The sequence below is a fragment of the Xiphophorus hellerii genome, chromosome 24 (assembly GCF_003331165.1).
Source record: "Xiphophorus hellerii strain 12219 chromosome 24, Xiphophorus_hellerii-4.1, whole genome shotgun sequence".
NCBI classification, from domain to species: Eukaryota; Metazoa; Chordata; class Actinopteri; order Cyprinodontiformes; family Poeciliidae; genus Xiphophorus; species Xiphophorus hellerii.
The window spans coordinates 6,896,357-6,921,546 of NC_045695.1; the positions used below are offsets into that span (position 1 = coordinate 6,896,357).

The 25,190-nt window shown below is 40.0% G+C and overlaps 2 protein-coding genes across 4 annotated transcripts; both read right to left on the reverse strand.

Moving 5' to 3' along the window:
* Positions 1–206: 206 nt before the first annotated feature.
* Positions 207–24,956, reverse strand: LOC116715539 (carcinoembryonic antigen-related cell adhesion molecule 2-like). 3 transcript variants are annotated; one of them, XM_032555992.1, is made up of 11 exons: positions 24,840–24,956; positions 23,369–23,437; positions 22,292–22,567; positions 4,627–4,700; positions 4,195–4,369; positions 2,098–2,373; positions 1,774–1,847; positions 1,356–1,530; positions 1,142–1,198; positions 927–1,004; positions 209–388 (listed from the first exon to the last, which is right to left on the reverse strand). In XM_032555992.1, exons 2-11 carry the CDS (start codon positions 23,427–23,429, stop codon positions 291–293), a joined length of 1,344 nt encoding a protein of 447 aa, XP_032411883.1. In that variant the 5' UTR covers positions 23,430–23,437; positions 24,840–24,956; the 3' UTR covers positions 209–290. The 3 variants fall into 3 exon arrangements, with proteins under 3 accessions (XP_032411882.1, XP_032411881.1, XP_032411883.1); XM_032555991.1 differs by lacking the exon at positions 24,840–24,956 and having other exon boundaries at positions 207–388; positions 1,356–1,527; positions 23,369–24,032; XM_032555990.1 differs by lacking the exon at positions 24,840–24,956 and having other exon boundaries at positions 207–388; positions 23,369–24,029.
* LOC116715562 (ADP-ribose glycohydrolase OARD1-like) lies at positions 14,720–15,943 on the reverse strand. The gene is made up of 4 exons (XM_032556025.1): positions 15,505–15,943; positions 15,310–15,368; positions 15,109–15,221; positions 14,720–15,002 (listed from the first exon to the last, which is right to left on the reverse strand). The coding sequence occupies exons 1-4, from the start codon at positions 15,695–15,697 to the stop codon at positions 14,864–14,866; spliced, it is 504 nt and encodes a 167-aa protein (XP_032411916.1). The 5' UTR covers positions 15,698–15,943; the 3' UTR covers positions 14,720–14,863.
* Positions 24,957–25,190: the final 234 nt, after the last annotated feature.

A 25,190-nucleotide genomic window follows, 5' to 3' on the forward strand; every position in this document is an offset into this window, starting at 1 on the left:
GTGGTGGCGTAGGGCGTAGTGCGACCCGTATTTGGAGGCCTTGAGTCCTCGACGCTGCCGTCGCTGGTTCGACTCCCGGACCCGACGACATTTGCTGCATGCCTTCCCCGTTTCCTGTCAGCCTACTGTCATATAAGGGACACTAGAGCCCACAAAAGACCCCCGGGAGGGGAGAAAAAAAACTTAAGACGGCTGGCGACACAAAGTCTGTTTTGAGTTTTGCAGAAATTGTATTCGTCAAATCAAAGACAGGAAAAATTATGTATGTAAAAAGAAATACAAAAATTGGCTCATGACTGGAGGTGATGAGGTTGAAGAGGAGAAAAATGAGGATCATGACTGTGTTGCTCTGTATCGGTCCGCTGCAAAGGAAGCTCCTCCCCATCAGCTGAGAGATGAAAAATGAGACAAAAATTAGGATGCAAAGCTGAATAAAACTGAGCAAACAGCAACGCGTTCTACATAATAATAAATAAAATAAACATATTGAGTTTGCTCCTTGGCTGCATAATTTACGTTAGCTAAACAATTTGACCTTTTTTTTCTAAAACAGTGCAGAAAATTGACATCATTGTCAACTACTTGTTCTGTTTGCTGATAGGCCCGGTCAAAATTCTACTGGAGGGAATCCAAGTCAATGGAAGAAAGCCCAGACTGAACTGTGACATGCGATTTGAATTGAGAGTAATAGCATACGAAGGCAATGGCCAGATTAATCAATGCAGGTTCGAATATAAAAGTAGAAATAGAAGTAGACCCAACATCGAGCCTTAGGGTGCCCCAAAAGTTTTGATCTGGTCATTTACGGAGAACTGTCGATAGTGGTATTTAAACAGGTCTCTAATATATTTTCCAGGAAGTTCTTACTTTCAACAACCGATTTTTTAAAAATGAGAAAAAAAAAAAACAACAAAAAAACACATCACCCCTCAGTCCCATCGTCATCTTCTTTTCAACTCGGACAAAACAAACGGAGACAAGGACGGTCAGCACAACAATGAGACCTGGAAAAATGACGGGGAAAAAAACACTAGAGATTGTACTACCAAAAATATATGTGACGTATGTATATATATACAGTATAGTTTATTCTGATATGTTTCAGAATAAACTAAAACTTAATAGAAATCTACAAACATACCCACTCTGGCACCAGTTAAAATCCAGATATTTATTCCAACCAGTTCATCTGGATATCCTATAAAAACAATACATGTGAAAAACTTTTCAATTTTTACCTCGAGCCACACAATTTGAGGGAAACTTATGCTTATTCCATCTTATTTTAGGTAGTGGTTATTAGCTACACATTGTCAAACAGCAGCTATTAGCCACGGTGAAGACGACAAACCTACCCGTCTTTGCACAGATATGAACGACAGGCTGACTGCTTTCAGAACTGACTTTGTTGGACACTTTGCAAACAAATTGGGCTCCTTTGGTTTCCTTTGCTTTCGTTTCAAACGACCGTCTGTTTCCCTTCGCCTCCTCACCGTCCTGAAGCCACTCGAGCTCGGCATCAGCAGGCTGCTGCAGGGAAATGAAAACGCAGCTCATAACGGAAACCAGGGTGAAAATCAGTCGATGACATGTTTGTCTGGCATTTAAATAATTTCCTGTGGTCTTTACTTCCACACGGCCATGTGAGACGTTGATTTTAAGTACAGCTAAACAGCAAGGTACTTGAAATGTTTAGGAATAAAGAATGTGACTAGTCGTTCTAGGAACTGTCTTGTGGTTATTAGTTAAAAAGATGCAAAACCAAGTTCTTACCGCCCCGGAAACACAATGAAAGATCACATTTTCATCCTGACATGTTGCTTTGACTTCAGGTTTCTTCACAGGATCTGAGAACGTTCAATTAGATCAAATACATGACGATATTTAGGAAATATGCTGATATTCTGCACGTGTTTAAGATCTTCTGGTGGATCGACAGCCTGACGTCACAGTTTTAACGTTTTCAGAGAACTTAATATTTACCATTTGGACAACAACAGTGAGGAAATAGAGAAAAAAAATAAAAATAAATCAAGCGCAAGATTTCAAATGTGAATAGATGATCAGGAAGCTGTGGAGAAATATTGTTGTACCTACCCAGCACACATAAATTTGTGTTCCTCGTGGTCTGAGGTCTTCCATTTTGATCAAAAACCTCACAGGTGTAAAGTCCTGCTTGGTCCTTCTTCAGATTTGTCAGTTTGAGGGATCCATCATCATTAATATCAGCATTTTTCCCAACAACTAGCCTTTCTGTTTTTTTATAAAATATTATGCTGCCATTAAACTTCCACTTCAGAGTATTGGTAGGTTTTAGTTGGTATCCTAGTGGAACAATGAAGTCTCCACCCACTGCAACAAACTGGTCACAATCTTTGGATCAGAAAAAGAGAAAGAAAATAAAAGCTAAAGAAGAGAAGGATTGTTTGAAAATGGACACTAGATGGCAGACAATCATCTCAAAGTCCACCAATAAAGTGTAATAAAGCATGTAAAAGTCAATGTGGTAGCAAATGGAACAAGTCACCATGGCAGAAACAAAGAAAATGGTCAAATAAAAAGCAAAACAAAACAAAAAAAACACACCCCTGTTAGTTCACTGGGTAAAAAGACAAACTTTGAAGCCTGTTTGCTCACTAATATTAACATTGATATTATTATTATTTACTGCTATGTGTTTGACATTATTTTAGAATCTATAAGTAACTCAAAACACCCACCGGCAAAACTTGTTCCTGGTTTTGTCATGACAAAATAAATGTAAAAATACCCACAGACCATTTGAATTATGAAAATAAATAAACAATTTGCCCGTAGATTTGGATACGCGTCCTTCTGATTCATCGCTTTCCATGAGTTTAACTTCACAGAAACTTCCAGGAGGTCAACTGAGTCGGACCATTTTCTAGAGCTTCCCGTTTTCAACAGCTGAATGAAATCCTGTTGACATTAAATTTGAACAAATATGTGCAGCTGGAGATGAGGAATGCAGAACACGGAGGTTGTGTGACTCTAGAAAAGCCAGATCTCCTTAAAATCAACCTGCAGCAACATTAAAAAGTGATTTTAATAGCAGACTGGTACCTTGCGAGGCGACAGCGGCGCAGCAGAGCAAACACACAGCGACGACAGAGAGCGACGCCATTGTCTTGGTCTTCACCGTCACATTTGACCAAAAAGAAGAACTTTCCCTCGTTGAGCTTATTTCCTGTAACAGCTCACATCTCTATTGTCAGTGATACTGATAGTTTTGAAAGGAAGTGACACAAAAGCCCCCCAGGTCTACATTTATGTGACACCAAGTATTTTTATTTACTTTTATTATCATTCATTACATTTTATTGCTCGTTTCAATCCCACAAGGACAAAATTATTTGTCTGAGAGTCTTAACTTCCCTCTACGAAAAGGAGAAATGCTTTCACTAATGTACAGATCTTTGTCCAGCACCGGCTGAGCGTACAGAAATATTGTTTGGCTCATGGCTGGTGGTGATGAGGAGGAGGATGGTTAGGAAGAGGAGGAAGACGGCGATGATAATGGCTGCTCGGGATCGGTCCGCTGCAAAGGGAGCTCAACATCGTCTGTTCAGTGATTAAAGACAGGCAGAAATTAGGACTCAAAGCCAAATATTTAGCTAGTTATTTGTGAATTAGCCTCAGTGAAGACATTATTTTAAACCTGACAGGAAGTCAGAGGACAAACACTCGTTCTGATTGTAATTTATTTCTTTGTAGATCTTAAAGATAATTGCAGCTGCTTCTAATAAGTTCTCCTTTAATCTGCAAAGTTCTTATTCTGAACAACTGATCAATAAAATGAAATAACACATTACCCTTCAGTCGCGTCTTCCTTTTCCTTTTAGCCCAGACACAGCAAACAGTAGTGGTGATGGTCAGCAGAAGAAGAAAAACTAGAAACATTACAGCACGACTGTTATTAAAAATGTTCAAGATTTATGGACATTTTAGTGTATTTTATGTATTTATGTCAATTTAAAAACATACCAACACTGTATCCATTAAAAACCCAGAAACATTTTCCACACTGTTCATCTGGGAAACCTTTAAAAAACAATAAATAACCAAAAGAAATTAACTTTACTCAATGCTATTCCATCCTGTTTTAGACAGCAGTTACTAGCTGAAGCATGTTGTGCAGCTTTTAGCCATGATGACCACAACATAAATACTGACCTATTTTAGCGCAATTATTAGCAACAGGCTCACTGGTTTCAGAACTGGCTTCGTTGAAGACTTTACAAACAAACTGGTGAGCTTCATTTTCTGCCGCTTTTATCTCAAAACTCAAATTACTTTCCTCCATCTTGGCTCCATTCAGAAGCCATTCATACTTTGCGTCCGTAGGTTGCTAAAGTAAATAGAAATAGGGACAAGAAAAATAAAGACTGTTTAGAAACAAATTATGGCGCCCATTGTGCTATGGTTACTACAAACTGTTCAGGACCAATTACCTCAACCTCGGTAGGGCCAAACTGTATCACATCGCAATGATTTACTGTGACTTTTACTTTGACAGGGCCACGTGAGACGGAAATAACTGGTTTAACAAACTAATTATGACTCTTATGGTATTTTGGTTAAAAAGATGTGACAATAAATACTTACTTGACCAAGAAAGCAGTGAAACCTCACGTTTCCATCCTGACAGGTTGCATTTACTTTAGGCTTCTTCACAGGATCTGAGAACAAAGGATACCAGACAGAGAGATATATAGGACCCCTTCTGTCAAATTTTAATCGGAGTTTGATTGATGAGTGATTAATGACCCGTGACTAATTGATTTTAATTTCCGGTCACATGATGCCCCTCCCCCTATCCGGTCACATGATTCCCCTCCCCCCATCCGGTCACATGACCCCCCATCCGGTCTCATGACCTCAGCATGCTTAACACGTGTTACACTATATTCCCGCTAATTTCAATTCAACCAATAGAAACAGAGACAGGCTCCGAGTTTTATGAGTAATACAATTAAAGTATAAAAGAACAATAAGTGATAAATAATCAAGAATAATATACGATATAATATATTTAAATAGAATGTTGTAATTAACTCCGGTTTTGCTCACCAACCCGTCCGTGTTTGTGCGTGTGTCCGGGCAGAATACTGGACACACATGTCCCTCAGGATGTCTCAACGCCATACATTATTTAAGGTGAACTCCTTCTGGCCTCTATGAGTTTGAATTAGCCAATAGAAGCAGAGACAAGAGGGTTCAGTGTTAGAAAACCAATAGTAACATACAATATAGTATATTCAAATAGATTTGGATGTTGTAACTACATCCGTTTTTTTAAACGGAAGGTCTTTCTGATATACTGCCTGAAGCGGGACAGGTCCCAGCCATCAGGAAGACCCTCATGACCTCCGGTCATCATGCGTGACACGTGTGGCTCTCTATATTTCCAATCATCTCAATTGGGTCTCTATCGGGGGTTGATTGATATGGTGTAAACGCCAGCACAGGATTCATTCTCGTGACTTTTTGGAGGGTGGGGGTAGGAGGCCCCATGACAGTGCTGCTCACCAAGTCATTCGTGTGCGTGTGGGTGTGTGTGTGTGGGTATATAAAGACATATAGAAACAAAAGTCCCTAAAGAAAACCTACAGTTTAACTATTTTACTGCATTATTTATGGTAGCACAATTAGCCAGTGCTGACTATGAGTTTGTGATTTCCTTCATCACTTCAATTTTAAACTCTAATAGATTTTTTTTTTTCTGTAACACTTGCTAGTGTGATACATTTCAGTAAATGTTCCTCATTTGTACACGTACTTCTTAAGAATATGTGACAGACAGTAAACAGGCCTACTCAAATTTAACTTTTATCTTTCCGCAGTTAAAGAATTTGTCCAGACTTTTCCAGAATTTGGCCCGGCATCATTGTGAATGATTTTGTTCAGGTTTTTTTTCTTGCTGTTGAATCAACGCTGATCTTCCCACTGCTTCATGTTTTCTCCAAAATAGTAAATCCTGGTTTAAATACATTTGAAACTCAGATTTTTTTTCTGTAACACTTGCTAGTGTGAAACATGTTAGTAAAAGTTCCTCATCTGTAAATTTATTTCTGAACAATATCTGACAGGGACTAAACAGGCCTCGGTGAGGTTCCCTTGGATTTCTATTGATTTATTGAATGTGTAAATATTTATCAAACTGAATGGTCATTCAGGTTTTATATAGTTTTTTTTTCTTTTGGTGTTTGTTGCACAAATTTAAATATATGCTGGCTATCAGCAAAAAATTCAATCAGTGAATTTGTGTTTTTTCTTAAATACTCCCTCTCACGGAGACTTACTTACATCTTCTGACAACTAGCCCCACTTATAATAACATTGACTAAGTTTGCTATTGGTACACTTTACCTAAAAATAAAAATTAAACATACTCACTACACAACCATGCTCCAAGAGTTGCTCATAACATGGTGAATTGTTTTGTTACCTTTAAAATGATCCGAAGCTTTTGTTCCTTGGTCCTAATGATGATGTTCACTAATGTTCTCTAACAGACAGTTCAACACCTCTTGTAATTGATAAGCTTATAAATGATCAATGCGAAGCATCAGTATGCGCTAAAGAAGATCATATCAGTCAGATTAAGTAAAATATCATTATACTCAAAGCAATCAAAATTATATTTCTCTGAAAGGTCATTTTTCCTTTTCAGAGAGTTTAGACTGTATGAAAGGAATCAGTGAAATATACTATGAAATATTTTATCTGCTGCATCCCCATAATAAAACTTCAATTGTGAATTGAATGATTACATTGTATCTAGACACAAAAGAATCAACCGTTAATTAGTAATCATACTGACTAACAAGATCTGATCAAACAAGAAACCTGACAACCTCAAGGGATTTCTCACATTGGAGAATAAACCGTCTGACTTTCTTTAGCCACTAAATTTAACCTTACCAGAGTTTAGCCTTGGAGCAAACAGGTACTGAGTTTGAAGCGGATCAGACGCCTTCAGCCATCTGCTAAAGCTAGACTCCGGCCTTCCTCACTGTAAAATAAAACATTAGACTTAAACAAAAAGTTCAAGCGAACATCACTTAATTATCATCGACTTGTTGTTTGTACTCATCTTAAACAAGTGGCAGGGACATTTGGATATATATATATAAAAAAAGCTTTATAAGTTAATCTATTTAAGTTGAGTCCATGCAACAAGTAAAATAAAATAAAAAGTGAACTATTTGAAAGTAGTGAGGATTTTGGGTGGTAAAAGTTGAACATCTTAACATGCCCAGACACTTTCTGCTCAAGCAAACCAAAAGGTTTTGAACAGAACAACCATGTCAAATAATGAGACCGTGAATCTTTAATCTATGTAGCAAATATATTGCTGCTGCTGCTGTAAGCAGAAAATAAAAAAAGTTTTACGGAGAATAATATTTTGGATGAGTTTAAGAATATTGTTTGCCAAAATCACACGGTGTAATTACACTTGTCTTTTATATGTAGCAGTAATTGAATCTTTTGAGGCAATTGGTTGCATAAATTAAAGTAAATACGACCTATTTTCCTGCTCCACGTACTTAGCTAGCAATGTGCCAGTTAGCTTCCCAGTCTGAACTTCTGGGCAATGTTTTGATTCAGTCAAATTTTCTATCTTGTATCTCCTGAACTCTGATATTTTGCTTGCTGGTCTTCATCGTGCTCTGAATGCAGTATCTGGTTTCTCTTACTTTAACCCGCCCAACTTACACCTGATTGGCATGTTAGCCTTTTGATTCCCTCCCAGCGAGGCGGTGCTTCACAAAGCAAACTGTTTGTCAAACTGTTGATCTGCCTGATGGCTGTTTTAGAAGATATGGTGACTGAGGTTTAGACAGTACTAGCCAGCTCATGCAGCTTGTTTTTACTAGATGGCTGTCCTAAAAGTACATATCTTTAAAATATGAATAAATACGTACAATTCCATAATTATTCGATCCAACGGTTATAGAAGTTTTGTAATAATGCAATTCAGGTATTTTACATTTTCTGGACTAAAGGAGGATTTCAGTTCAACACCTGTGGTTTCTTAATGTAAGTGTTTCTGCTACTGGACAAGAAACAGGGTTAAAAGAGGATTTAGAAAGCAAAATACAAAGATGATAGTTGTTTTTACCGAGAGCAAGGCTGTGACTAGTTATCAGGACAGCATGAGACCTGTAAAACTGTTGGGCCAATATGACCAAGGAGGGAACCAGTCATCTGCTCCAACAATTTATTAATCTTTAGGAAATATTTTTTGGACACAGCCATCCGCAGGAGCAAGATGAAGCAAGAACATCGCAACATCAGATGTATTTTTTCATCCTTATATCCGTGATTTAAAATTATTTTTAATTTTGTGTCATCATTGTTCCCCTTTTCAAAGAGTCAATTATCTTTTCACCCATGGAAAAGTGTAATGTGTTTATTATGAGTAGGATTAACCAAGCTGAAGGAAAACAAAGAAAAAGGAGAAATAAATATTCATTGATACAGAACCGAATCAGCAAATATGAACTTATGAAACTATTGAAACCTTCAAGAATTTTATGTTGTGTAAGATATTTAAGAAACTAATATTGAATCTGCGCTCATGAATTTCTTTATTTGGTTGTTATCTCTAAAATACGTTTACCTTTTGTTTTGTTGAACACCAGACATCTCATCTCTTTCCCACAGTTTTTCACTTAGTTCCACTACTGCTGTGGATTTTATAGTCAATGTTTAAAGCCAACAGAGTCTGAAGCGATGGAGGAGATTTACGTCAATATGGAACCTGTTGGAAAAACTGCATCTAATCACACAGGTAAGAACAAAGTTACAGAGAAATTTAACATGTATTGAATTCAATTTTGCTAAGGTTGAGGTTTTTGCTAAGGTTGAGGTTTGTGTTAAGGTTGGAGCAGCTCCGAAGAGAGGCTCTGCCTCCGTGCGGCTGTCTGTTTGGGAATCCTGAATGTTTTACTTTTGGCTGAACTCATCGCCCTCAGTGTACACAGTGAGTCTTGTTCTAGTAAAAAGAGTAGATTTTATGTTTCTGTTATATTAAAAAAAAGTCATTGTTCCCCTTCTAAAATCAAACTGATCAAATAGCAAAGGTTTAAAACAGAATAAAACTTGGTGACTCAAAGTTTTGCAGAGAGGTGAAACATTACACTAAGTTACATGAGTTTGATTCATTTTCAACAATGGTTGCATTTGCAGCCATTTAGGTTAGCGTGTCTTTAATATCTTTTCTTTTTCAAACTATTTACCCAACGATTCATTGTTCAGTGTTACCTCAGTTTAAATTCTACAGGTATAACCAAAATCATGAAACTATTTTATAAGTCTTAAGTGAAAATACAATGCCACTTCTTTTTGCAAACATGTTTGTTAATTTTATTTTTTTTTTTCAGCTCATGACATGACAGCAGATTTTTCTGACATCAGCAACATTCTGACCGAGCAGAACAGCAACAGCAAGTTTCCCTCCATGAACGCTAACTTCACTGAAACGGCTCCACGAGCTGAAGACACTTTAAGGTTGGTCAAAACTTTAAAAAATCTGGATCTTGTTAAAAATTGAATTCTACTCTGAATTCTAGAGTATAACTAATAACTTTCCTTTTTGGTCTAAATGAATATAATGTAAATGAACAACTTTTATTTTAATTTATTAAGTGCTCTATCATTTGCGTGTGCTGAAAAACAACAATGTAAAACAAACTAAACTTTGTTTGTTTTCTCCTTAAAGGGAAATTGTGTCCTACAGAACGAACAAACATCAGTTGTTCCTGTTCATCCAGGGGCTGCGGAAGAAGAGAAGAACAGATCCACTAGTGATGGATGATTAGGATCTGTGTTCACTGTGATATTATTCACCAACAATAATGTAGCTTATTAGTACGGTGTTACATAAAACCCTAAAGATAAAATGTACACTTCCAACTGTTGTGACCTGCATCTAATAACGCAGCAATTTTATCGCTTGTACTCTGTGTTTTTCTTTCTTGTTAAAACTCTGACATGATAAACAAATGGTTTTTTTTTGTTTGTTTGTTTGTTTTTTTTGTAGTTTTGCGGAGAATCGGTTGATGCGTTCTGATTGTGTATTAATTTTTGCGGAGGATCGGTTGATGCGCTCTGATTGTGTATTAATGTGACTTTTACTACGAAACTTTATGGAGTTCCATTTGTGCCCGGTAATAGCGGATTAAGTTCTATCTTGGTAGAATTATATTTCTACATTTCCAATTATTTACTATCATTTGTAATAAAGTGATGCCAACACCACTGATTCAACAGTGAGGAGTTTGTTCAAGTCATCTTAAAGATGGAAAGAGTCAATGTTGTGCTGATTCTGAGTAACTGAATGACTTTTTATTCATTTCAGAGTTCAATCAGCGAGGTTATTCATTTTGTGATGGTCCTAGTCTATGAAAGAAAGAAACAAAGAAAGAAAGCAGCAAATGTACATGTTGGTTCCCCTGAAAATATGGATAAATTCAGTCATTGTAGGGTTAAAGTAATTTGAAGAGGGAGAAGCGTATAAACAAGTCAAGTCAATGACGAGTCAATGACTTGATGCAATCTGCATTTTTAACTCGGTTAACTTAACTTTTTGTTTTTTTTACTGACTTTAATACATTTAAATTGCTACGTTGTTTGATAAGTAGAATGGAAATGACTTTTTTTGTAAATGGTCTTGTAAATTAGCGTTTTAAAAATCAACTGAATTGAATTAAGAAATTTGACCATCCGATTGGACTGAAGAGAAATGATGAGCAATGTTTTATGGGTGGATGAAAGCAAAGATTGGTATTTTTAATTTTTAATTTTTTTTGTAACATCAAAAGTTCATTTTTGAGGCAAAACTAAGAAATTTATAAAAATTTCAAATTGCATTTTCCTCCAGCTATGCTGTCTGGGGCTTCATGCCCCTGGTAGGGTCACCCAAGGCAGACAGGTCCTAGGTGAGGGACCAGACAAAGAGCAGCCCAAAGACCCCAATGATGAAGGAAAACTTTGGACTTGGTGTTCCCTCGCCCGGACGCGGGTCACCGGGGCCCCACTCTGGAGCCAGGCCTGGAGGGGGGGCACGATGGCGAGCGTCTGGTGGCCGGGCTTTTACCCATGGAGCCCGGCCGGGCTCAGCCCGAAGAGGAAACATGGGCCCCCCCTCCCATGGGCCCACCACCCGTGGGAGGGGCCAAAGGGGTCGGGTGCAGTGTGGGATGGGTGGCAGCAGAGGGAGGGGACCCTGGCGGTCCGATCCTCGGTTGCAGAAACTGGCTCTTGGGACGTGGAATGTCACCTCTCTGGTGGGGAAGGAGCCGGAGCTAGTGCGTGAGGTCGAGAGGTTCCGGCTAGAAATAGTCGGTCTCACCTCGACGCACGGCTCTGGTTCTGGAACCAGTCTCCTTGAGAGGGGCTGGACATACTTCCACTCTGGAGTTGCCCAGGGTGAGAGGCGTCGGGCAGGAGTGGGCATACTTGTTGCTCCCCATCTCGGCGCCTGTACGTTGGGGTTTACCCCGGTGAACGAGAGGGTAGCATCCCTCCGCCTACGGGTGGGGGGACGGGTTCTGACTGTCGTTTGTGCTTACGGGCCGAACGACAGTTCAGATTACCCACCCTTTTTGGAGTCCTTAGAGGGGGTACTGGAGAGTGCTCCTCCTGGGGACTCCCTTGTTCTGCTGGGGGACTTCAACGCTCACGTGGGCAATGACAGTGAGACCTGGAGGGGCGTGGTTGGGAGGAACGGCCCGCCCGACCTGAACTCGAGCGGTGTTCTGTTGCTGGACTTCTGTGCTCGCCATGGATTGTCCATAACGAACACCATGTTCAAGCATAAGGGTGTCCATATGTGCACTTGGCACCAGGACACCCTAGGCCGCAGTTCGATGATCGACTTTGTCATCGTTTCATCGGATCTGCGGCCGTATGTCTTGGACACTCGGGTGAAGAGAGGTGCGGAGCTGTCCACTGACTACTACCTGGTGGTGAGTTGGCTCCGGTGGTGGGGGCGAAAGCCGGTCAGACCTGGCAGGCCCAAACGTGTTGTGAGGGTCTGCTGGGAACGTCTGGCGGAATCCCCTGTGAGACGGAGCTTTAACTCCCATCTCCGGCAAAACTTCGAACACGTCCCGGGGGAGGTGGGGGACATGGAGTCTGAGTGGACCGTGTTCCGTGCCTCCATTGTCGAGGCGGCCGATCGGAGCTGTGGCCGCAAGGTTGTCGGTGCCTGTCGCGGCGGCAACCCTCGAACCCGCTGGTGGACACCTTCGGTGAGGGATGCCGTCAGGCTGAAGAAGGAGTCCTATCGGGCCTTTTTGGCCTGTGGGACTCCGGAAGCAGCTGATGGGTACCGGCGGGCGAAGCGGCATGCGGCTCGGGCGGTTGCTGAGGCAAAAACCCGGGCGTGGGAGGAGTTTGGAGAGGCCATGGAGAAAGACTTCCGTACGGCTTCGAGGCGATTCTGGTCCACCATCCGGCGTCTCAGGGGGGGGAAGCGGTGCAGCACCAACACTGTTTATAGTGGGGATGGTGTGCTGCTGACCTCTACTCGGGACGTTGTGGGCCGGTGGGCAGAGTACTTCGAAGACCTCCTCAATCCCACCAACATGCCTTCCACTGAGGAAGCGGAGCCTGGGGACTCTGGGTTGGGCTCTCCAATCTCTGGGGACGAGGTCGCCGAGGTGGTTAAAAAGCTCCTCGGTGGCAGGGCCCCGGGGGTGGATGAGATCCGCCCGGAGTTCCTTAAGGCTCTGGATGTTGTAGGGTTGTGTTGGTTGACGCGACTCTGCAATGTCGCATGGACATCGGGGGCAGTTCCCCTGGATTGGCAGACTGGGGTGGTGGTCCCCCTGTTCAAAAAGGGGGACCGGAGGGTGTGCTCCAATTATAGAGGGGTCACACTCTTAAGCCTCCCTGGCAAGGTCTATTCAGGGGTCCTGGAGAGGAGGGTCCGTCGGATAGTCGAACCTCGGATTCAGGAAGAGCAGTGTGGTTTTCGTCCTGGTCGTGGAACGCTGGACCAGCTCTACACCCTCGGCAGGGTCCTGGAGGGTGCATGGGAGTTCGCCCAACCAGTCTACATGTGTTTTGTGGACCTGGAGAAGGCGTTCGACCGTGTCCCTCGGGGAGCCCTGTGGGGGGTTCTCCGGGAGTATGGGGTACCGGGCCCTTTGATACGGGCTGTCAGGTCCCTGTATGACCGGTGTCAGAGTCTGGTCCGCATTGCCGGCAGTAAGTCGGGCTCGTTTCCGGTGAGAGTTGGACTCCGCCAGGGCTGCCCTTTGTCACCGATTCTGTTCATCACTTTCATGGACAGAATTTCTAGGCGCAGCCAAGGTGTTGAGGGGATCCGATTTGGTGGCCTTAGGATCTCATCTCTGCTTTTTGCAGACGATGTGGTCCTTTTGGCTTCATCAGATCGTGATCTGCAGCTCTCGCTGGAGCGGTTCGCAGCCGAGTGTGACGCGGCCGGGATGAGGATCAGTGCCTCCAAATCCGAGGCCATGGTCTTGAGCCGGAAAAGGGTAGAGTGCCTTCTCCGGGTCAGGGGGGGTGTCCTGCCCCAAGTGGAGGAGTTTAAGTATCTCGGGATCTTGTTCACGAATGGGGGAAGAAGGGAGCGGGAGATCGACAGGCGGATTGGCGCAGCGTCTGCTGTCAAGCGGGCGCTGTACCGGTCCGTCGTGGTGAAGAGAGAGCTGAGCCAAAAAGCGAAGCTCTCGATTTACCGGTCGATCTACGTTCCCACCCTCATCTATGGTCATGAGCTTTGGGTCATGACCGAAAGAACGAGATCGCGGATACAAGCGGCCGAAATGGGTTTTCTCCGTAGGGTGGCTGGGCTCTCCCTTAGAGATAGGGTGAGAAGCTCAGTCATCCGGGAGGGACTCAGAGTAGAGCCGCTGCTCCTTCACATCGAGAGGAGCCAGTTGAGGTGGCTCGGGCATCTGGTCAGGATGCCTCCTAGACGCCTCCCTGGTGAGGTGTTCCGGGCACGTCCCACCGGGAGGAGGCCCCGGGGAAGACCCAGGACACGCTGGAGGGACTATGTCTCTCGGCTGGCCTGGGAACGCCTCGGGATTCCCCCGGAGGAGCTAGAAGAAGTGGCTGGGGAGAGGGAAGTCTGGGCCTCCCTTCTGAAGCTGCTACCCCCGCGACCCGACCTCGGATAAGCGGAAGAAGATGGATGGATGGATGGATGGATGGATTTTCCTCCATACCGTTGCCTGGTGTTATAGCAGGTAAAGGTTGTCAAAAACCATGATCTTAAATTTTATTTACAAAGATATAAGTCCTAATATTCTGTACAACATAATTCACAGGTTACAAATACTAAAAAAGTCAAGCATCAGAATCACTAAAAACTCATGACAAAAAAAAAATCTTGTGACAACAACCTTGCTCCTGAATTTGGGTCAGGAAAATAAAGCTAGAGAAGCAAACTCTTTCACATTTTAGATTTACAGATTCACAGGAAAAGCTACGTTTTCAACAACTATATAGATTTAGAAAAACAAAAAACAAATTTTAGGCATAACTATTGTATTTTACCTGCCTCAGGTGATTTGTTGGATCATTTTGTGTAGCATGATTTAGTAGTAGCATCATGTAGTACGATAGTGACAGAGTGCAACATCAGTGTTTACAATAAGTTTCGTATCTTTAATGGCAAGAAACATCATTTTTACATCAGTGGGATGTTAAAAGTCTTGTATGTAAACATCTTTTGGGGAGGTTTTTATTGTTTCCTTATTTATTGTTTCCTTAAAACTGTTTAAGGAGTGTTGATTTCATCCAAAATTTTAAGGGATTATAAAGGATTTAAAGCTAAAAAAACCCCAATGAAAATGTACTACACGGCATGCATTTGAAGCTTTGACCCAACACAGGGCAGGCTGTACACTGTGATGGAGATATTTGTCTCTTTAAAGATCTGTTCCAGGATCTTTGACACCTTTGACCACTGCAGCTGGTCCAGGCCACAGCCAATTCTGAGGGAGGAGATACGAGACAAGCAAATTGATTAATTATTCCCAATAAAGAAGAAGATTTAAGGGTATTTATTATAGTCATTTATTCACAGTAGTTCCTACAAACCGGGGTATTGATATCCTATTGACACCATTTTCTAAGCAGTGAGATTTCATGTCTTCCAGACTCTGTCTTAGGTTGACATACGTGGGTTTCTGGCTGGCTTTTTTCTTTGTGATCTGAGACACATAATAGGAAAGATACAGTTACCAGATTGAATAATGAAGCAGGTTTTGGTCCTATGCAGTATAATTGTGGTATGTTTACCAGATAGTAGATGAAACGTTGATCATGTGTCAGGACAGCACACTGCCCCGGCAGCTTCTCTATTAGGACATACAAAAAAAAATACAAAACAGGATATGATTTAGCACTTGCTGTTGAAATCATACATTTGAATGAACTGCAAAAACATAAAACATTTTTTCCAAAACAAAGATTTTAGTAACTAGTCTGACTCACTCTGCTCCTTTAACTCTGAGACTCGACCAAACTTCTTCTTGAACATTACCGCTATGCCTGCTCCCATGCGACAGTCTTCACTGATGCAGTGGGCCAAGGATTCATCGCGTGGACAGGAGAATAAATCTCCGGTGACATACTTTAATATCCAGTTGGTTGATTGATAGAGTTTCTCAGTTTTGCCCATGTTCATACTTTCTTCAAACGCAACTTGGAGAAAACTATAACCACAAAGTACCAAATTGGTAACGGCGCTTACTACAGCCTTGCTTATCCCCTCACCATCTATCCCCACACTAGGCTGTGTCTCATTGTTCCTTAAAGCACCACCCACTTTAGCTGAATTTTTTTCCAAATTTGTCCGGGGGTTGTTAGTCCCAGTAAACTATAATAAGCTGGATTTTCTGTTTGCCTCAAAAATGAACTTTTGATGTTACAAAAAAAATTAAAAATTAAAAATACCAATCTTTGCTTTCATCCACCCATAAAACATTGCTCATCATTTCTCTTCAGTCCAATCGGATGGTCAAATTTCTTAATTCAATTCAGTTGATTTTTAAAACGCTAATTTACAAGACCATTTACAAAAAAAGTCATTTCCATTCTACTTATCAAACAACGTAGCAATTTAAATGTATTAAAGTCAGTAAAAAAAACAAAAAGTTAAGTTAACCGAGTTAAAAATGCAGATTGCATCAAGTCATTGACTCGTCATTGACTTGACTTGTTTATACGCTTCTCCCTCTTCAAATTACTTTAACCCTACAATGACTGAATTTATCCATATTTTCAGGGGAACCAACATGTACATTTGCTGCTTTCTTTCTTTGTTTCTTTCTTTCATAGACTAGGACCATCACAAAATGAATAACCTCGCTGATTGAACTCTGAAATGAATAAAAAGTCATTCAGTTACTCAGAATCAGCACAACATTGACTCTTTCCATCTTTAAGATGACTTGAACAAACTCCTCACTGTTGAATCAGTGGTGTTGGCATCACTTTATTACAAATGATAGTAAATAATTGGAAATGTAGAAATATAATTCTACCAAGATAGAACTTAATCCGCTATTACCGGGCACAAATGGAACTCCATAAAGTTTCGTAGTAAAAGTCACATTAATACACAATCAGAGCGCATCAACCGATCCTCCGCAAAAATTAATACACAATCAGAACGCATCAACCGATTCTCCGCAAAACTACAAAAAAAACAAACAAACAAACAAAAAAAAACCATTTGTTTATCATGTCAGAGTTTTAACAAGAAAGAAAAACACAGAGTACAAGCGATAAAATTGCTGCGTTATTAGATGCAGGTCACAACAGTTGGAAGTGTACATTTTATCTTTAGGGTTTTATGTAACACCGTACTAATAAGCTACATTATTGTTGGTGAATAATATCACAGTGAACACAGATCCTAATCATCCATCACTAGTGGATCTGTTCTTCTCTTCTTCCGCAGCCCCTGGATGAACAGGAACAACTGATGTTTGTTCGTTCTGTAGGACACAATTTCCCTTTAAGGAGAAAACAAACAAAGTTTAGTTTGTTTTACATTGTTGTTTTTCAGCACACGCAAATGATAGAGCACTTAATAAATTAAAATAAAAGTTGTTCATTTACATTATATTCATTTAGACCAAAAAGGAAAGTTATTAGTTATACTCTAGAATTCAGAGTAGAATTCAATTTTTAACAAGATCCAGATTTTTTAAAGTTTTGACCAACCTTAAAGTGTCTTCAGCTCGTGGAGCCGTTTCAGTGAAGTTAGCGTTCATGGAGGGAAACTTGCTGTTGCTGTTCTGCTCGGTCAGAATGTTGCTGATGTCAGAAAAATCTGCTGTCATGTCATGAGCTGAAAAAAAAAAATAAAATTAACAAACATGTTTGCAAAAAGAAGTGGCATTGTATTTTCACTTAAGACTTATAAAATAGTTTCATGATTTTGGTTATACCTGTAGAATTTAAACTGAGGTAACACTGAACAATGAATCGTTGGGTAAATAGTTTGAAAAAGAAAAGATATTAAAGACACGCTAACCTAAATGGCTGCAAATGCAACCATTGTTGAAAATGAATCAAACTCATGTAACTTAGTGTAATGTTTCACCTCTCTGCAAAACTTTGAGTCACCAAGTTTTATTCTGTTTTAAACCTTTGCTATTTGATCAGTTTGATTTTAGAAGGGGAACAATGACTTTTTTTTAATATAACAGAAACATAAAATCTACTCTTTTTACTAGAACAAGACTCACTGTGTACACTGAGGGCGATGAGTTCAGCCAAAAGTAAAACATTCAGGATTCCCAAACAGACAGCCGCACGGAGGCAGAGCCTCTCTTCGGAGCTGCTCCAACCTTAACACAAACCTCAACCTTAGCAAAAACCTCAACCTTAGCAAAATTGAATTCAATACATGTTAAATTTCTCTGTAACTTTGTTCTTACCTGTGTGATTAGATGCAGTTTTTCCAACAGGTTCCATATTGACGTAAATCTCCTCCATCGCTTCAGACTCTGTTGGCTTTAAACATTGACTATAAAATCCACAGCAGTAGTGGAACTAAGTGAAAAACTGTGGGAAAGAGATGAGATGTCTGGTGTTCAACAAAACAAAAGGTAAACGTATTTTAGAGATAACAACCAAATAAAGAAATTCATGAGCGCAGATTCAATATTAGTTTCTTAAATATCTTACACAACATAAAATTCTTGAAGGTTTCAATAGTTTCATAAGTTCATATTTGCTGATTCGGTTCTGTATCAATGAATATTTATTTCTCCTTTTTCTTTGTTTTCCTTCAGCTTGGTTAATCCTACTCATAATAAACACATTACACTTTTCCATGGGTGAAAAGATAATTGACTCTTTGAAAAGGGGAACAATGATGACACAAAATTAAAAATAATTTTAAATCACGGATATAAGGATGAAAAAATACATCTGATGTTGCGATGTTCTTGCTTCATCTTGCTCCTGCGGATGGCTGTGTCCAAAAAATATTTCCTAAAGATTAATAAATTGTTGGAGCAGATGACTGGTTCCCTCCTTGGTCATATTGGCCCAACAGTTTTACAGGTCTCATGCTGTCCTGATAACTAGTCACAGCCTTGCTCTCGGTAAAAACAACTATCATCTTTGTATTTTGCTTTCTAAATCCTCTTTTAACCCTGTTTCTTGTCCAGTAGCAGAAACACTTACATTAAGAAACCACAGGTGTTGAACTGAAATCCTCCTTTAGTCCAGAAAATGTAAAATACCTGAATTGCATTATTACAAAACTTCTATAACCGTTGGATCGAATAATTATGGAATTGTACGTATTTATTCATATTTTAAAGATATGTACTTTTAGGACAGCCATCTAGTAAAAACAAGCTGCATGAGCTGGCTAGTACTGTCTAAACCTCAGTCACCATATCTTCTAAAACAGCCATCAGGCAGATCAACAGTTTGACAAACAGTTTGCTTTGTGAAGCACCGCCTCGCTGGGAGGGAATCAAAAGGCTAACATGCCAATCAGGTGTAAGTTGGGCGGGTTAAAGTAAGAGAAACCAGATACTGCATTCAGAGCACGATGAAGACCAGCAAGCAAAATATCAGAGTTCAGGAGATACAAGATAGAAAATTTGACTGAATCAAAACATTGCCCAGAAGTTCAGACTGGGAAGCTAACTGGCACATTGCTAGCTAAGTACGTGGAGCAGGAAAATAGGTCGTATTTACTTTAATTTATGCAACCAATTGCCTCAAAAGATTCAATTACTGCTACATATAAAAGACAAGTGTAATTACACCGTGTGATTTTGGCAAACAATATTCTTAAACTCATCCAAAATATTATTCTCCGTAAAACTTTTTTTATTTTCTGCTTACAGCAGCAGCAGCAATATATTTGCTACATAGATTAAAGATTCACGGTCTCATTATTTGACATGGTTGTTCTGTTCAAAACCTTTTGGTTTGCTTGAGCAGAAAGTGTCTGGGCATGTTAAGATGTTCAACTTTTACCACCCAAAATCCTCACTACTTTCAAATAGTTCACTTTTTATTTTATTTTACTTGTTGCATGGACTCAACTTAAATAGATTAACTTATAAAGCTTTTTTTATATATATATATCCAAATGTCCCTGCCACTTGTTTAAGATGAGTACAAACAACAAGTCGATGATAATTAAGTGATGTTCGCTTGAACTTTTTGTTTAAGTCTAATGTTTTATTTTACAGTGAGGAAGGCCGGAGTCTAGCTTTAGCAGATGGCTGAAGGCGTCTGATCCGCTTCAAACTCAGTACCTGTTTGCTCCAAGGCTAAACTCTGGTAAGGTTAAATTTAGTGGCTAAAGAAAGTCAGACGGTTTATTCTCCAATGTGAGAAATCCCTTGAGGTTGTCAGGTTTCTTGTTTGATCAGATCTTGTTAGTCAGTATGATTACTAATTAACGGTTGATTCTTTTGTGTCTAGATACAATGTAATCATTCAATTCACAATTGAAGTTTTATTATGGGGATGCAGCAGATAAAATATTTCATAGTATATTTCACTGATTCCTTTCATACAGTCTAAACTCTCTGAAAAGGAAAAATGACCTTTCAGAGAAATATAATTTTGATTGCTTTGAGTATAATGATATTTTACTTAATCTGACTGATATGATCTTCTTTAGCGCATACTGATGCTTCGCATTGATCATTTATAAGCTTATCAATTACAAGAGGTGTTGAACTGTCTGTTAGAGAACATTAGTGAACATCATCATTAGGACCAAGGAACAAAAGCTTCGGATCATTTTAAAGGTAACAAAACAATTCACCATGTTATGAGCAACTCTTGGAGCATGGTTGTGTAGTGAGTATGTTTAATTTTTATTTTTAGGTAAAGTGTACCAATAGCAAACTTAGTCAATGTTATTATAAGTGGGGCTAGTTGTCAGAAGATGTAAGTAAGTCTCCGTGAGAGGGAGTATTTAAGAAAAAACACAAATTCACTGATTGAATTTTTTGCTGATAGCCAGCATATATTTAAATTTGTGCAACAAACACCAAAAGAAAAAAAAACTATATAAAACCTGAATGACCATTCAGTTTGATAAATATTTACACATTCAATAAATCAATAGAAATCCAAGGGAACCTCACCGAGGCCTGTTTAGTCCCTGTCAGATATTGTTCAGAAATAAATTTACAGATGAGGAACTTTTACTAACATGTTTCACACTAGCAAGTGTTACAGAAAAAAAATCTGAGTTTCAAATGTATTTAAACCAGGATTTACTATTTTGGAGAAAACATGAAGCAGTGGGAAGATCAGCGTTGATTCAACAGCAAGAAAAAAAACCTGAACAAAATCATTCACAATGATGCCGGGCCAAATTCTGGAAAAGTCTGGACAAATTCTTTAACTGCGGAAAGATAAAAGTTAAATTTGAGTAGGCCTGTTTACTGTCTGTCACATATTCTTAAGAAGTACGTGTACAAATGAGGAACATTTACTGAAATGTATCACACTAGCAAGTGTTACAGAAAAAAAAAAATCTATTAGAGTTTAAAATTGAAGTGATGAAGGAAATCACAAACTCATAGTCAGCACTGGCTAATTGTGCTACCATAAATAATGCAGTAAAATAGTTAAACTGTAGGTTTTCTTTAGGGACTTTTGTTTCTATATGTCTTTATATACCCACACACACACACCCACACGCACACGAATGACTTGGTGAGCAGCACTGTCATGGGGCCTCCTACCCCCACCCTCCAAAAAGTCACGAGAATGAATCCTGTGCTGGCGTTTACACCATATCAATCAACCCCCGATAGAGACCCAATTGAGATGATTGGAAATATAGAGAGCCACACGTGTCACGCATGATGACCGGAGGTCATGAGGGTCTTCCTGATGGCTGGGACCTGTCCCGCTTCAGGCAGTATATCAGAAAGACCTTCCGTTTAAAAAAACGGATGTAGTTACAACATCCAAATCTATTTGAATATACTATATTGTATGTTACTATTGGTTTTCTAACACTGAACCCTCTTGTCTCTGCTTCTATTGGCTAATTCAAACTCATAGAGGCCAGAAGGAGTTCACCTTAAATAATGTATGGCGTTGAGACATCCTGAGGGACATGTGTGTCCAGTATTCTGCCCGGACACACGCACAAACACGGACGGGTTGGTGAGCAAAACCGGAGTTAATTACAACATTCTATTTAAATATATTATATCGTATATTATTCTTGATTATTTATCACTTATTGTTCTTTTATACTTTAATTGTATTACTCATAAAACTCGGAGCCTGTCTCTGTTTCTATTGGTTGAATTGAAATTAGCGGGAATATAGTGTAACACGTGTTAAGCATGCTGAGGTCATGAGACCGGATGGGGGGTCATGTGACCGGATGGGGGGAGGGGAATCATGTGACCGGATAGGGGGAGGGGCATCATGTGACCGGAAATTAAAATCAATTAGTCACGGGTCATTAATCACTCATCAATCAAACTCCGATTAAAATTTGACAGAAGGGGTCCTATATATCTCTCTCCAGACGTCACTGAGGGAATATGAAAGATATTATCTGCTGAATTTCTGCACATGTTTAAGCTCCTCCAGTGGATTAAAACAATAAACTCACGGTTTCATAAGCTGACATCAACTTAATTGTTAATATTTTGACATCTTCAACGAGGAAATTAAAAAGAAGATCCATGAGGGGCTTTCAATATGAACAGTAATGTTTGGCGAACTATAAAAAACACATGCAATATTTTGTACCTACCTCGTATACATAAGTGTGTTGTCACCGTTTTCTGTGCTTTTCCATTGTTATTGTAAACCTCAGGGGTGTAAACTCCTTCTTGGTCCTTCTTCAGATTAGTCAGTTTGAGGGATCCATCTACATTAATGTCAGAAGGTTTACCGGCAATTATATGTGACGATTTTTTAAAAAATATTGTTTGGTCTTTAAACTTCCACTTCAGAGAATCGTCAGATTTCAGTGTGTATCCCAGACGAACATTGATGCTTCGACCCGTTGCAGCGTACAAGTCACAACCTTTGGATGAGAAAGAAAAGGAAGCAGAAGAAGAGCAGGGTTCAGAGAAGATGGAGACTTTATGGACAACAGACAACAATCACCTCACAGTTTACTAAGCTGGAAAGAGACGTTGCTTGAGCTTTTTTATTTATTTTTTTTAAATGACCGGATGTGCATCCCGTTAACATACATTCAAACTGACCCGTTTTAAAAGAAAAATTCAGTTTGTTTACAGACTACATTTGATCCGTTTCAGAATGTGAGAAAAACTCACAGCTGAAACTGGAACACATGTTGTACCTACCCAGTAGACATAGTTTTGTGCTTTTCAGGACCAGAACTTTTCCATTTTCATCAAAAACATCAGAGGTATAAAGTCCTGCTTGGTTCTCCTTCAGGTTTATCAGTCTAAGGGATCTGTCTGCATTAACGTCACTTTCTTTCCCAACAATTAGCCTTTCTGATGTTTTATAAAATATTATGCTGCCATTTAGCTTCCACCTCAAAGTCTCAGTAGGTTTTAATTGGTATCCTAGCTAGAGGAACAATGAAGTTTCCACCCACTGCAACAAACTGGTCACAATCTTTGGATGAGAAAGAAAAATAAAACAGCAGAAGAAGAGCAGGGTTAAGAGAAGATGGACATTTTATAGATGGCACCTCACCTAACAGTCTACCACTAATCAACCAACCAATCAATCAATCAAATTTTATTAGTACAGCACTTTTTCAGCAGCAAGGCATTTCAAAGTGCTTTACATCATAACAAACACAAAAACACAAAGTCATGCAACATAGAATCAACAATCAAATCGGTACCTTGGGAGGCGACGGCGGAGCAGCAGAGCAGAAACACACACAGCACAGAGTCCGATGCCATCTTCCTCACTGACAAGAACAACTTGCCATCATCAAGAACATTTCCTGTCGCGACCATTAATATCCACAAGCTCTTGATTTTGAGCGGAAGTGGAACTCAAAGCCACAATTTGAACGCAGTGAGAACACACAGAGCAGCACAAAACTTACAGTCCAACAGCGTTAATAATGAGATCAACTTCTCAACAAAATAAAACTGCCAGAAAGGCAAGTCTGTTTATTTGCAACTACATTCAATCTGCACTCAGAACTTGTTGGAAAAGCTGGTAACACTTCAAAACACGACTTCAGGTCTATTTCCATTACATGTTTCTAACTACTTCCTGTGGGTTGACATAAATTCTTCCCTTGGTGCAAAAGATTAAAACAAACAAACAAAAAAAAAAACATTTCAATAATCCTCCTCGTCAACAACTTAGTGGTTTCTGCTCGATTAAGGTTTTGGAAAAGTAAAACCAATTTAATTGTCAAATAAACATCGGAAAGAAAAGCGGAAATGTTCTCAGGTGAAAAGTTTTGTGGATTTCATGCCTGAAAACTGATCATCTGAAATGTGCAAGTGACAAAGAAATTGGTGCAAAAGTAATCAGGCTATTTCCGAGATGATATATATATATATATATATATATATATATATATATATATCTGGGCCTCTATTGCCCTAAACACCAGAGCAATAGAGGCCCAGATCTACCACACCAGACAAGACCCAAGGTGTAGGTTGTGCAAGGAGGCCCCTGAGACAGTCCAGCACATAACAGCAGGGTGCAAGATACTGGCAGGGAAAGCGTACATGGAACGACATAACCAAGTTGCAGGCATAGTGTACAGAAACATCTGTGCAGAATATGGACTGGAAACCCCGAGATCAAAGTGGGAAACACCCCCAAAGGTGGCGGAGAACGCCAGAGCTAAGATCCTGTGGGACTTCCAGATCCAGACAGACAAAATGGTAATGGCGAACCAACCAGACATTGTCGTAGTGGATAAACAACAGAGGAAAGCCGTTGTGATAGATGTAGCAATACCAAGCGACTACAACATCAGGAAAAAGGAGCACGAGAAACTAGAGAAATACCAGGGCCTCAGGGAGGAACTGGAGAGGGCCTGGAAGGTGAAGACCACAGTGGTGCCTGCGGTCATCGGGGCCCTCGGGGCAGTCACCCCCAAACTGGACCAATGGCTACAACAGATCCCAGGAACAACATCAGACATCTCAGTCCAGAAATGTGCAATCCTTGGCACAGCCAAGATACTGCGCAGAACCCTCAAGCTCCCAGGCCTCTGGTAGAGGACCCGAGCTCAGAAGGATAAGAACCACCCGCGGTGGGTGAGAAGGGAATTTTTTATTTATTTATTTTTTTTTATATATATAAACCTGCTAATAATGTCAAGGATGTAAACAACTTACAGAGTTTTACAGGAGAGGTGATGGTTACAGTATTGTCAGCTGCAGGGAGGAAGAATCTCTGATAATCCTGTTTTGTAAAATATCAGATTGGACAGAAAAAACACTGCAAACAGCATTTTTTCCCCCCCATCTCAGTAGCAACTCTAGAGTTCTGCTTCTGCTTTTCATGGAAAATCATGTTATTTATCCAGAACCTAAACCTCCTAGTCAGCACTGGCTCTCTGTTTCTCAATATTTCTGAACTTTCAAAACATTTTCTTAACTGAGGCAGACGTTGCTGCTCTCTAGCTGCTCCTATCAAAATGGCAGCACTGTCATGTGTTTATTAAATGCAATCAGTTGTAGGATTTT